The 14,343-nt window shown below is 34.9% G+C and overlaps 1 protein-coding gene across 10 annotated transcripts in view; it reads right to left on the reverse strand.

The window, feature by feature from the left end:
• Positions 1–14,343, reverse strand: part of LOC129004620 (mitogen-activated protein kinase kinase kinase kinase 5-like) — a 71,481-nt gene that overhangs the window by 38,365 nt on the left and 18,773 nt on the right. For 9 of the 10 annotated variants that reach the window (XM_054433165.1, XM_054433163.1, XM_054433164.1 and 6 more), the window contains exons 4-11: positions 14,219–14,322; positions 13,836–13,964; positions 13,181–13,362; positions 12,692–12,773; positions 10,816–10,923; positions 9,589–9,661; positions 2,376–2,470; positions 1,809–1,891 (exon numbers count right to left, since the gene is read on the reverse strand). In XM_054433165.1, the coding sequence (XP_054289140.1) occupies positions 1,809–1,891; positions 2,376–2,470; positions 9,589–9,661; positions 10,816–10,923; positions 12,692–12,773; positions 13,181–13,362; positions 13,836–13,964; positions 14,219–14,322 (856 nt within the window). The remainder of the gene's footprint in view (positions 1–1,808; positions 1,892–2,375; positions 2,471–9,588; positions 9,662–10,815; positions 10,924–12,691; positions 12,774–13,180; positions 13,363–13,835; positions 13,965–14,218; positions 14,323–14,343) is intronic. The other variant, XM_054433156.1, reaches the window with a different exon arrangement.

Here is a 14,343-nt window from a genome sequence, read left to right on the forward strand (position 1 = left end):
AAAAAAAGCATAACTTGGAACTCTGCATGTTATTTAATTATCTGTAAAGCCTATGCTTTCAATTGGTTGAATCCTGTTTCGCCCAACCTGTATTAAACAACAGATTCTTAGAAATTGACAATTTCCATAGCTATGCTTCTACAAAATACTATGATAAAAAAATGTAGATTTAGACACTTATGAACAATAAGCAATCCAGTATTGATATTTATATCTATGTTCTCAATTACCAGCAAAGCGTGTGCTTAGCTTAATTGACGGGTCTACAATTACGAGTGCTGCATTGTACACTTAAACATAACATTTAAAAAAGTACAGTAATTCATAAAATAGCTATATTAGGCCTATCTGATATAGTAATTAAAGTAAACTACAGCATACTTATTAAGTTTAAGTATTTAATGCCTTAATAATTTTTCATTCATATTGAGTTCAGTAAAAATAATTAAATTGATAATATAAAAAATTCAATTTAATAGTACCTACACCAGAACCACTGAACCGAATTAAATGGGACTGGACCCTGTTCAGATTAGCCAGAAATGCAGTGAAATATGCATAACGAATTTAAAAAATGAGTTTTTATGACTCTATGCGGTCTTAATTTTTCCTGCGAACAAGAAAACGTCAAAAATATATCTCACGATTGCCAGAAATATCCGTGTTTACCAACCTTAATTGCGGCAATGTTCAGATCAACTCCTGCGATCCCTGTTCGTTTTACTAAACGTCAACCTTAACAAATGCCACAAATGAATAGCTGCTCGGAAATAGGCTATTGGTAATCACTCCAAATTCCCAGGTTTCAAACAAAGTTCATGTACACACACAAATTTTTTTCAGTCATCAAAATTCAAGTTATGGTTACCGTATGGTTTCCTGAACGGCTGGACACCCCTTTAGAACACATAGATCAATTTTTTCATTTAAATACTGTTACCTTTTTCCTCAATAAATGATTCAGATCAGCAGGACTGGTGTAGGCCTACTAAAAGTTTTGCTTAAAACGTTAATTGAATGACATCTAGCAAACTATAAGTAGGATAAATTCGTAATCTGAAACTAGTTAAAGTGATTAGAATTTGAAGGCGAAATTCATAGAGCTTATTAAACATAAATTGAACTGATAAACAAATACAGCTTTTGCTATACTATTTAAGCCTTACTCTTTACTTTGATGAAATATTGAGAAAATAGCAGAAGAAGATTACAAGTAGGGTAGTTTAACAGTTTGGGTTAACAATTTGTAATAAAAAGTTTAAATAATTCACATTGTAACGTACTGCTAATCTAATGACTTGCACATTAGATTTCGTTTTCAAACAAAACAGTACGTGAATATAAATAAAGTTTCAAAAATTAAAAAGGCAATATACTCAGAAAAATTTTTGTTCTGTAAAAAAAAACAAGAGATTAAAATTATTGTTGCAATTTAAAGATTTCTTGAATAAGAAGGTAAACTTTTGTAAATGCAAACATCTTTAATGGCTTATTTTGTCCACTCTAAAATGTGAAGAAGATATGAAGAAATTATGCAATACCATGAAGTAGAATATTGATACAGGACAATAAAGTGGATATTGCTAAAATATGCACTCCTTTTATAAAACATTTCTTTCACTACGTAAAACTGGAATGTAAAAACAGGATTGCAGAAGGAATTTAAAAAAGATAATTTAAACAGTAAGATATTCTGAAAAGTTAGTTCCCAGTCTATATTGGCAAGACTCTAGAACACTGGGGTTCTGTACGTATGCTTAACAGGGATTTTTCTAATAATTCCTAACTGTATTATTGATCATACTTACTTTTCGTTTGTGATGGTCATATCCTCGGTAAATATATCTCCTTTGGTCCAGTCAGTACTTTGATTATCACAATTGTGGACGTGCTGAAAAAAAAGATTTAAATTGCTTTTCATTTCATACACTACAGTTTTGCTAAATATACATATAATATACTTTCAATAATGTGGGATAGCATAAACTAAGTCAGTCAACTCTCGATTTCGTTTATTATTTTGCTAAAACCCAGTAAAACCGACAACCGAACCCACCCTAGTTAACATCTTTTAACACTTTAAAAATTAAGTTTCAAACGTTATTGCATTTTTTGTGATTTCCCCGATAAAAACCCATAGTTAGCCTACCTCCCTCCAGTTACTCAGTATAGTAAGACGTTCAATTTTAATGTGTAGCTAATGGGTAAGAGTATGTGTCAGTTTGCTGATATGATTTATTTATTATGAATACATTCACTACCAGGTCTCACAAAGCCCCCATACAGAGGAGTGTGTCAGCTAACAGGCAATATGTTGAAGAAATATGATGCCAAAATTGGTCTGAGAAGTTACAAAGATGTTTAGTTGTACTTACGTCAATGTTGTTCATGACAAGATTGATGTCCATGATGTCCCAGGCTCTGTTGATGTCGGTAAACTGTGTCGGATCCACGGGTTGTACCACATCTGCTGAAACATCAAACAAACCCTCACATACTTGTCTGGAGAAATTTGGATTGTTAACATTATTAATGTCAACAAATTACATTTAATAGCTACACAGTTGTGAAGCAGACACAAAGTCTTGTCGATAATGTTTCAGAGAGCTCATAGTGACACCCAAGTAATTTTGTTAACTAATCTATCTATATATTAATAGGCAAGCATGTTTCTCTAAAACCTTTTTTCTCGGCTCGTGTGCATCACAGGGAAAACCTACGCATACCATTAGAAAGATATTTTCCTGTAGAAGTGCAGAATCCCTTTGAAAATTAAAATTGGCTCAAATATAAACACAAAAAATGAATTTGAAATTTAAAAAATTTAACATGGGCTTTATGGGTTGCCATGCTGGTGACGAAATAACAACGAAATATAAACAGAAAATCAAAACAAATGGAAGAAATTCCAATCACATGTTTTATTTACAGCGTGGGGTAAAAATAGAGAAGCCTGTACCTTTGAATTCCATACCCATGTTAAAGTTGTCACCAGTTTTTTAATTAAATTCGTCGTAGTTGATGTGAGCCACCAACAGACTGTGCTTACCTAAATGACTAAATTTCTGTTGAATACATGATGTTTTTTACTAAGTCAAACTTTTTGAATGAGCTATAGCAACTGTTATGACCCATCAACTTTGTCAGCAACAAAAAATAAGGTAGAAAATAGAATTTAAGACATGCTTTCAATGAATAGCTCACACAACTACATGGTTTTTAACTTAAAAAATGGCGACAGCTGGCCCATATAGATGGGATGTCTACTTCAGTATCCAATAGTCAATATGTGTCCATTACATGTTTTTGGTCGAGTTTTCGACCACTGGACGACCACTAGTAATAATTAATCTTTGGAATTTTGTAACTGGTTTTATGATCTTAACAAACGGCTTTAAAACTATCCAATGCTTAACAGTTGAAGTGTTGGTTAATGCAATTATTACAGAAAGTCAATAACAGGGTGGCCACTCAAAACAGATTTTTTTATTCCCGGTTTTTTCCCGGTTTTCCCGGGTATTTTTCAAGGAATTCCAGGGCGTATTGAAGTCCTATTTTCATACCAACAGATGAAAATATACTGCTAAATTTACTAATTTCTTAAAGACGCATTTTAATAAGAGCTGAAATAAAAAAAAACTACCAACTCATTCGCACAATTCAGCACGGAACTGACGCGGACATAGTGGTTATGTTGTACATTGTACAGTTTCTGATCGTATTGCCCGACGCCCGCCCGCCCGGATACTGCCGGCTGTCAAGGTCAATTACCCTCCCTCCTCGCACCCTCCTCCCGCCACATCGAGCACCGACCCCAATTATCTGAGTAAAACGTAGTAAGAATGTTGCGTCTGTCAAATAGCTCCCACCCCGTAACAATTCATGCAAATAAATATTGAAATGAATACTGATGTGCTAATATACATACGATAGTAAATTAATAACGTGTGTATAGTATGATAGTTAATAATTCAAGACATTTATTACTTAACATGAACAAAAAATAAAAAATACTAAAATATAAAATAATAACTGTTAATTAGTGAGTTATTAAAAGTTCTAAAAAAACAATTATATGTACCAGTAGAAAAAGAACATGCAAAATAAACATACAAATTATACTTACAAGTATGATGTAGTTGATTCCACGTTTGTGGCAGAGGAAAAGATGTTTAAGACTTTTAAATAGTTTATATAAAACACTTAAATCACACTTAATTGAAAAATAAACGCAACTTATAAAAAAATGTAAGCTGTCAATGATTTACTCATTTGTCCTAGAGTAATATTTAAAAAACTTAATATGTACACAATATAGAATCCACAAAATATACAATCCTAAACTTATTTATTCAAATTGGCAATTTTTTCGTCTAGTAGAGCTGCCTGTTTTCTTGCATCTTCTATGATTCTTGCTTTCTTCTCTTCCAGTTCTTTTTTTTCCAGTTCAGCTTTCCTTTTAAGTTTTTTTGCTTTTTCCTCTTCACCGACTTCTTCTTCCTTTTTTCTTAAATGTTCTGTATAAAGTGAGTGAGCGTTTCTTGCACAATGCACGAGCTCCTTAGTAATTTCAAATTGCTCTACCGGGACACCAGCTGTGTTTATCCCATCATAAACTTGGCGCAAAGCGACCAGACTCTCCTCTTTCAGGTTTTCTACAATGCATTCGGAGTTGATAGAAAAACCTCGCTCCACGGTGGAGTTTCCGTGAGACAGTGTCAAAATAATTGAACAAAATTCAGTCAGATGTTTGTACTGTTCTGTCCCTCCGTTATTGGAAATAATCTCAAACAAAAACTTGTCCAGTCGGACCTGGTTTCTTTTGTACTTCTTGCACAGTTGCATAGTTTCTTCAGAGAGGAATATTTCTCTATATTGCTTCTTAATACAGTCGGCTTTTATTCCAGAAATTAGATTTTTTGAAACAAAAGACTCCAAGCAGTTTGTCAATCTAACCTCAGCAAGTGCTCTATCGAAACCAATTGTTCCTGGGTCCAAACAAGAAATGTATTTTGTCAAACTATAATGCAGTGGAGATTTTTCCATGAGTTTCTTCGTCATGGCTACAATAGCCGTTCTACATTCATTTCGGAAGGTTAATACATCCAATTGTGTTTTTTCGCCTGAGTTTCTGAGGGCATCACGTGTAGCAAAGCCTATATCTATAGTTTTGGCAGGTTTCAGATTGTCATTGGTAAGCTGGATTTTTTCTGCTCTGTTTTTAGCACTTTTCAAAACATCTTCCTTTACAATTCTTTCCAAAAACGATAACACTAGTGAATTTAATTCTTGGTACAAAAAAGGTGCCATCGGCTGGTCTCCTTGGAATTCACGAAGAAACGGCTCTATCATTGAGGCCATAGATGAAAAGAATGCGAGTTTAGGCATCAACATTTTATCTTTAATCTTTTCCTTCACAACCTTGAAGCTGTAGGAATTGGGTTCTTTAGTCGTTTCTGTTACGTACTTAATTACGTTGGGCAAGATTTTCAATGCCCTTTCTGCTACAGGTCCACTTTCAACCCATCTTACTGCACAAAATTGAAGAGGAAACAATTTAGATCCTGATAGCCGTACATATTCAGACCTTCTGGCAGGTGAGTTTTTAAATAGATTATACAAAGCACGTAAAAAAGTGATTATTTCCCATCCTGTGCTATTTATTCCAACTTTAAATGCATTGTGCAATGTGTGAAGGCCACAAGTTCCTATGTTTAGCAATAAGTGACTGTCCGGTATTTCTTTTAGATAGGTCTCTAATTCTGTTAGCATTTTCAAATTCACGTTAGGACCATCCATTGATACTTGAATGACTTTTTTTAGATAATCTTTCGGTAATATGCCAGTCAAGGCATCCAACAAGTCAGAGGCTTTCGAATTTCCTAAGAAAACAGAGGAAAAGTAGTGCGTTTCAATCTGGGATTTTTTGGAAAATCTAAGGTGTATGTCCATTTGTTGTTTTTGGGACACTTTATTCAGCGCTTCATCAAAACAAACAACAATGTATGACGCATCTTTCAATGACGACTCCAGCTGCCGCCGGAAGTACGGTGCAAGTCCAAACACAATGGTGTACCCTATTTTAGTTCTCTGTAGCTTGATTTTCCCAGCTATTTCGCTATCTGGAAATTGCTTACTAAACCCAGCGGCTAGTTTGGCTGCAGTTCTGAAAGATATATGATTGAGAACTATCTGCATAGACCAAAATATCTCGGATTTTGTAACGGATTCTGAGAACAAGAAATGTTTTAGGGCAGGAGTATTTCTTCGAGCTAGCTGATCTTCTGGTGTACTGTGGGGCGAGGTCTGTGGCAAGGCAGTGGATTGTGTAGAAGGGCCAGGATCAGTAACTTGGTCACTAACAGTGGCTGTATCCGTATGGAGAGAAGAGGTGCTGGCTTCATTATGTTTATCATCAGAATTTCGAAAAAACATCCCAATTTTCAAACATTTTTCCCGGTTTTTCTCGTTCAAACAATGTTTTGCTGACTTAGAATGGCTTTTCAGGGCGGTTTTTCCCATGCTAGCAATGTTAATGGTAGTTTTGCACCAAGTACATAATGCGGAAGTATTTGAACGTGGATCTTCCTTTACCCAGGGAAAGTCCAAAATATATGAGGATCGAAAAGTTGTTGTACTCGGCTTTGATAGAGACATGGTTATCTGAAATAAAAAGAAAATCGCGTCAAATACGTATCTAAAATTATTTAGCCACTTGGTATTAAAAACTTGGATTCCCCTAAAGCTCGCGATAAGCAGTTCATTACGTAACGAGATACTATATTGCGTTCCATGCATCTCCAATAATTGAAGTTGGTTACAAAAATGAATACAAATTTATATGTAATATGATTGTTCAGGGAACGCGGCTGGCTGAAGGGTCGTCGACCCTACTCACACACACGCAGGCCTCTCTCTCACACACACACACGCAAGGGATTAGGACGGAACAGACACCTGTCGTGTGACTCATCACTGGCTAAAAGAAATTATCTATCATTTTTCTTTAATTTTACTATCGTTGATAGAATCGGTTAATGCTTTTGGCTTCAGCTCAAAATGTTAAGTAAAATGATACCAAACAATATATTTTTTGCATGCAAAATGTAGAAGTTACGAATATTTTTCTACTATTTCATTTTGTAATAATTTCGTATTTGGACTCATTTTACATGGAATTAAACAACAAATTTACTAACACTAAGCATTTTACAGTATATCTAACTTAAAATGATTTGCTACTTTGAGGTATCATACAACATATGTTATATTTCTAGGTAGTGGAGGGGATCGGGGCTTTTAGGCGATTTGGGTGATGGTGTGTGTGTGTGCGTGGGTCGGCTCACTCGCAGGTAGGGCCGAGCTCCAGCGGCTTTCAGTTAAAAATCGACTATATATTGAGGCCACCATTCTACATCAGAGTATAATATTTTTAATGAAAATAAAATTTTACATCTTCTACTACAGTGACATATCTTTCTCAAATAACAGAACCGCGAATAAATACTGTAATCAGAAAGAATTCAAACAGCATTTAAAGAGCACGATTATTTCGTGGCGTAATGAACAAGAACGGTTCCCTGCTTCTATTTAGTTATAGAGGGGCGGGTACAATAAAATCCGGGAGGGTACGATATTTTCGTGTCGGCAAGAACTGGAGCGGTTCCCTGCTTTTACTCTTTACGTCTATGTTAACATGTGTCGAGTAGACTTCAAACAGTGAAACCATTGACTATCCTTATCAACAGATTGCACCACATAATTTTGCTTCAAATTTGAACATTACATGGGAAGTCTTATTTTGTGTATAGGCAATAGTGGTTCACGGATTCGATTTCATAAACAATAGTAAAAAACTAATTTGTTTAGGTATTACAATTAATTTATTACTCTTGTATCTAAAGGCTAATAAAAATAAAAAATGTGTGCATTGAAGAATTTTTAATTCGTTATCTAAAATAAGTAAGACAGCGAGAAAACAAGTTTTTAAAACCAACACCAGCATTGAAATACCTAACGCTAAAAAAATAATAACAGCATGCAACTTAAATGCAATCTAATGTTGAGTTGTTGAATGAGACTCCAATAAGCACTTCTTTATTTTAAATATAGAGTTAAGACTTGAGACTTCTAAACTCAGTAAATAATAATAGGATAATAGGATGGACAATAATTTGTAGTTCTCTTAGCATTTTATTTTTGCTTCACAACACAACAGTGTCTTAGCATTATTTTGCTTCACAACACAACAGTGTCTAAATCTAAAGTAATGTATAGGCCTACTAATAAAAATACATCAATGAGTACCACTTACCTTTGGTAGCTAAACACGGCAAAAACGAAACTTGAAACTATGTAAGAACTAGTACTACAGACACGCATGTCGTAAATCACAGAATCAGGAAGTCGATGACCGACCGCCCGGCGCCCGCACTTGCACTGGCACTGCACGTTGTTACTTGTGAGGTTTAGGTTAGGGGGTGAAGGTCAAGACTCCAGCATAACAACAAATGTCTCTGTCTCACTCACACAGACTGTCGCTCACGCTCACTACACTAGGAGGCGGGGGAGGGGACAGGGCAGGCGGGAACAACCGACCGCACGTCACACGCCAAAATATAGGCGATCAGTACTCAGTAGTTGGTAACTGGAGGCAGATGTACATGTTGAATAGGGATGAGCATCGATAGGTCAACCATCGATGTTTACCATCGAATATCGATAACACCATCGGTAACATCGTTGCAAAAACATCGATGTTTTTCCAGTTTTTCATCTGCTGTTTATGAGTACAAACACCAGATAAAAACCGGAAAAACATCGATAACCATGTTTTTGCAACGATGTTAAAGATGGTGTTATCGATATTCGATGGTAAACCTATCGATGCTTATCCCATGTACACTGGAGAGTTCCAGTGTACATCGATATCTCAATACTTGGACAAAACATCGATGTCTCGAAAACATCGACTATCGATGATCATTCCTAATATTGAAGAGTGAAGAGTGAAGAGTAAATCAAGGTCGCAAATCTTGCATAGCAACCGTGTCAGACACGTCGCTAATGTGTTATTGTGCTGCAACTGCGTGTTTGCTTGTTCATCGTAGCATTTGGGGTACATTTCTTGTTTAATTGTCGAAGAAAAATACTGATACACAATAAATTAAATATTTCCAGGTTTTTACTCTGGATTCCCGGCTAATTCCCGGTTTTTTCCCGATCACTAAAATTCCCGGCTAAATCCCGGTTTTCCCGATTTCCCGGTTGAGTGGTCACCCTGCAATAACCATCATGCTTGGCAAAACATCAAACATTACAGATACAATAAAGTACTTTGCCTTTGAAAACTCATAAATAAAATACCATCAGATCCTAAAAACACTACTGAAACTGAAACCAATCATTCAATTTGTTTTGTTTTAAAGTTCTGGTTTAAAAATAAACATAAAATAAAATGTTTTTCAATATACAAGGATTAATTACAGATGCCATTACTTATATCTAAAAATACACTTAAACAGTATTAAAAACATTCAATATTTGTGATGGTATTACTAAAAATGTAGTTAAATGATTGGAGCTCACCAGCTTCTATTGATGTTCGCCTGTTTTTGCTGGTCAGTCGGGACGCAATTCTCTGCGGAACATTTGGAACAGCCTAAAATCAGATAAAGTGGATTAGACTCTCAGTCTTTGAAAACCTTAACATTGTAGAGAAGGAGACAGCATGAAAGCTTCTGAAAAATACAGTAATCAATCAATTTGAAAACAGAGTATATTTCTTCTTTTTTAAGTGGTGTTTAGGTAATTTTTTATGGAACACTGAGGTAATTTTCCAAAACTGGTAGAAAACAGAGGTTTCATAAAGATCCAGCATCTGGAATCCAGCCATCTTGAGGAGGGAAAGAATCAATAACATAGCTGGGAAACAATCAAACAAAATGACAAAACAGAAAGAAACGTTCTGATTAGTAAAGTTTTTGGCAGACAAAAAAGTGAAAAAAATCCACCAAGGCACTTTACTTTTGTTTAAAAAAAAAGATTATTTATATATACAACTTAAGAATTTGAAATTTACCGTAAAAATATCTGCTCAACAAGTTATGTTTTCAATCCAAGTTTATTTACAAGACTTCAATAGATATAATGGGAAATTATAACAATCCAAACAAAAAACAGCTGATATAGAGCAGCTACTTTAGAACACAGGACACGTTACCCAATGTCATGACCAAACTTTTGCCGCTCACACGCACGCAAATCTGATTAGTGTTTCAACTGGGACCACGCTGCTTTTTAAATGTTTCCTTTAAGGTGTTTGTATTCAGGGTTTCAACTAACGAATCTTTTCACTGCCCAGGTTGAAGAGGATTAAACATGCTTAACACCCTGTAAACTTAAAAAAAATTATGCCGTCAAGAACTTCGAAACCATGGTACTCTAGACAGATAACTTGGCCATACATAAGGTAACATAACCTACTATTGTAATAGTCATAGTGATCCAGAGACTACTGCCACAATGTTAAAAATCAATCAACAACACTTATTATTTAACAGACTATAACAACCTCACAGCCTGAGGAGGGAAGCTAGAAGTGTTTCCCAGTACAGTTAGTTCTAGGTTCCTTCCCATCTCAATAAGAAACTACTGTTCCAGAGATTGAAAATATCTCCAATAATACTTGAATAATTCTCAGTCAGTGTTAAGTGTTTAAAACATTTTACTAGACAACATTAGATGGACGGATTATTAAAAATTACCAATTACTTAAAACCGAAGCTTTGTAAAGTTTGACTTGACACTACTTACGCCATCATCGTCAGCCTCAAATTCTGTGAAATTGTGGGAAGGGTTGTTGACCTTCTGCAGCAACTCAATGGCTAATCTCTTGCTCATGTCCGATATGAAGAAAGGGTGCTTAAACACACAACATACAATGACGTTTAACATAAGTTTTAATCAAAAACTAAATTAACAAAACCACCTGAGACATAGCGGAAGTAGGTATACTATGTGACAATTGAAAGTAAAATTGTTTTATCATAGCCACCTCTAATACACAAGGCCGTGACGTTCGAACTGGCAACGTCGCAATCACCCGCTGCCTGGGTCGAGCACACACGCTAGGCTATGGGAGCATTACTGTTTTTGCTGCTTTGTATCAATGAATGAAAGTATGTAAATAAAATACATTAGTGGATTTTAGGATATGGTAAAATAGACAATTAGAGTAAAGGTAGCTTATTTATTTAGTAAAAAATACAACATAGCACAATATGTCTAAAACTAAAAATACAAACATAATGTTTTTATTTGGTTGTATTTATCATATTGTAAGTACGATGAATGTGGACATGTCTGGACTTTGCATATTTTCTTTGTCAATTTCATAATTAAATAAAACTTCCATTGCAATTTGCAAATGGATTTTTAGAGACTAACATCTAATAATTTGTTCAAATAAAATGGTTTTCAGTTTGAAATACAGTAGAAATATTAAGTTTTAGCCAATACCTGGGATTGTGGAACAATAAGTCTAGCTAGCTACAACAAAATTTGAAGTTTTATTTTCTTGTTTGAAGGCACACTGACTGAATTTTATTTTATTTTATTTGAATAATTATCAAGCAAAACAATCAATTTACTATTAAACATTGTATTGTACTATTCGTAAGCAAGTATTGTTCATATGTTTACCAATATCACAATGGAGCTGTCCGTTGGAATATAAAATCAAAATAAATCAAATAAAACGTTTGGCAATTTGTTAACGATTTCAGAAGCTAGGACATATGACTTTCCACAATATTCATTGAATTTTTTAACCAAATCAGCATTTAGACGAGTCGGACTCTGATGCTTTCATTGTATGGTATGTAGATGGTGTAGTACATATTTTTGACAAGTACTTAAAAGAAACACGGTTTTATTTCTTTGAAGTACTAGTCATTAAAGCTATTTTGTTCAGCAGCGTTCATCACTAAAATACGAAGGTAAATTAGGAAATAGTCTAGGTATTCTCACCTAACACTCGCTTCTATATTTACACCAATCATTGTCTTTATTCTTATATTTTTGTACAAAAAATAAGGTCATCTTCTTGAAAATGTTTCACGCAAACACGATAATTGTTTGAAGGTGTCCAATCTAACCGAGGAATAGCATGAAGCCATTGCTGCTTACACGGCGGATCACTTGGAATCTTAGAACACTGTATGTATCCTTCAGTTTTAATTGAGCTTTCGTAATTACTCTTGCACCCAGGCACAACACATCTATCTGGTATGTTGTAGTAACAAGTTCAATGTCATTACTAATTATTTAAGGTAGTAGAAGCCCGAATAAGCAAGTCGGTAATCGACTCCTCCATTCATTGTAGTTGTAAGGCGATTGCGCACCAAGACTCAGATGCAACGTTGCCAGTTCTCGCTTGCCGCGGCCTTGTGTACTAGAGAAGGCTATGGTTTTGTACATGTTTTATATTCATTAATCTGTTTTATATGTTAAATGGTTCTAGAGGTTCTCCACATTAACCTCAAATTTATGACAATGTTCTTAAGATATTTGAAAATTTGGAGATATGAAATTCCTTACTATCCTGTTCACTTACCAGATAATATTTCAAAGACTATCCCATCATGAAAATAATCGAATTTTAAGTTTTGGGTAAATTATAAATTCCTACCTGTAATAGTTTTTCCGATGTAGGTCTTTTCTTTGGGTTTTTCGTGAGTGCGGTTTTCACAAAGTTATGGAATGTAGGACTCCTGAAATATGATAAAAACCAGTTTAGACTTTATTTTATTTTTTATTTACCATGAACTTTGAAAGTGTCATATGGAAATCAAAGATTAGGGGGGCAAGCTTACCTTTGGATTTACCATTCGTCCCTACTTAAGCTTACAACACCTCAATCGTACAAAACGCTTAGGTAGGATGAACGAAAAAGGTATGTTACATAAAAAACCTTTCATTCAATAACTTATTTTTATCCACACTATTAAAATTTACATACCGTTTTCTTAGTTTAAAGAGAAGAATAGAGTAGCAAATAATCTCTAGTTTAGTTATATGTTCTTTCTAAAGTTGATTTATATTGATTTTTCTAATCCGCAAAAATTCATTTTTGATAGTTAAATAACATACTAATGAAATACAGTAACCGCAAACTAACCATTTATCTCTGTCTTTGAGCGTAGGTGGTTTAAAACCACTTTTAGACATGAGGAACAGTACCCTCATTGGGTGCAGGTCAAACATGGGAGGTTGCAGTTCTGCCAACTCAATAGCAGTGATGCCAACTGCCCAGATGTCACACAGATGATTGTAGCCTCCTTTTCTCTCCACTGCTGCTACCTGTACACAAAAAACATTCAAAATTCCACATAATGTTTTAGGGAAGCTATTTTAATGAGCGCTTTTAGTTTATCAATGCTATTGATTGACACTTATTTTTCTTTTGCTAGGGAACAGTCCAAAACGTTCACGTTACTATCTAACTTCCACCTTCTGTTAGATAGCATTTTTAATTGATTGTGTCATCTCGGATGAGAATCGAATTTGCTTGAAGTCATACCAGTGATGTTCAGGTTTGAAGACAAGCAATAAAACCACTCGACTACCCAAACTTTTTTTGATTAGTGAGAGTCCCTGACTCAGAGTAAGTAAATTGTTAAGTAAACCAAATTCATTTACAGATATTTACATCATAACAGCAACATATCTGTTTGACATTAAAATAATGTTTAATAGAAAACACAAACCCTTAATGAATTACTTTTATATAGATTACTCTTTGTTTTCAAAATCTCTACACTAAAACTACAAACCTCCGGGGCCATCCAATACGGAGTTCCAATAAAAGATTTCCTCTTGTTAATGGTGGCGGTGATTTGGGCAGAAACACCAAAGTCGGCTAATTTCACGTCGCCGTTCTCCGTTAACAGGATGTTGGCTCCCTATAAACAGTGACATCTTGTTACACAAATTAAATCAATGGTTTTAGTAAAAACGAATAATGGGATTTAAGGACTCAAGAGGATTTAAGAGAGGAGAAGTTGAGTTATGTGGCCACTATTCTCCAGATTAAATATGCTAGTTGAGAATTTACACTTCCAAAGCATAAAAAATACAGCTTAAACCTTAAACGTTTGCGTCTCTTTTTAGTTTTTCATACTATGATGGATGGTAGTGTCATAAAAATGTCACTTACCTTAATATCCCTGTGCATCTTCCCCATGGTGTGTAGGTACGCAAGACCATGGAGAGTTTCCTTACACATGTACGCAATCTGCAGTTCTGTCAATGGTCCAGTGACTATTAACAAAAGCAACAATC

This window comes from Macrosteles quadrilineatus, unplaced genomic scaffold, assembly GCF_028750875.1.
Source record: "Macrosteles quadrilineatus isolate MER2022 unplaced genomic scaffold, UCM_ALF_1.0 Scaffold_10__1_contigs__length_6754688, whole genome shotgun sequence".
NCBI lineage: Eukaryota > Metazoa > Arthropoda > Insecta > Hemiptera > Cicadellidae > Macrosteles > Macrosteles quadrilineatus.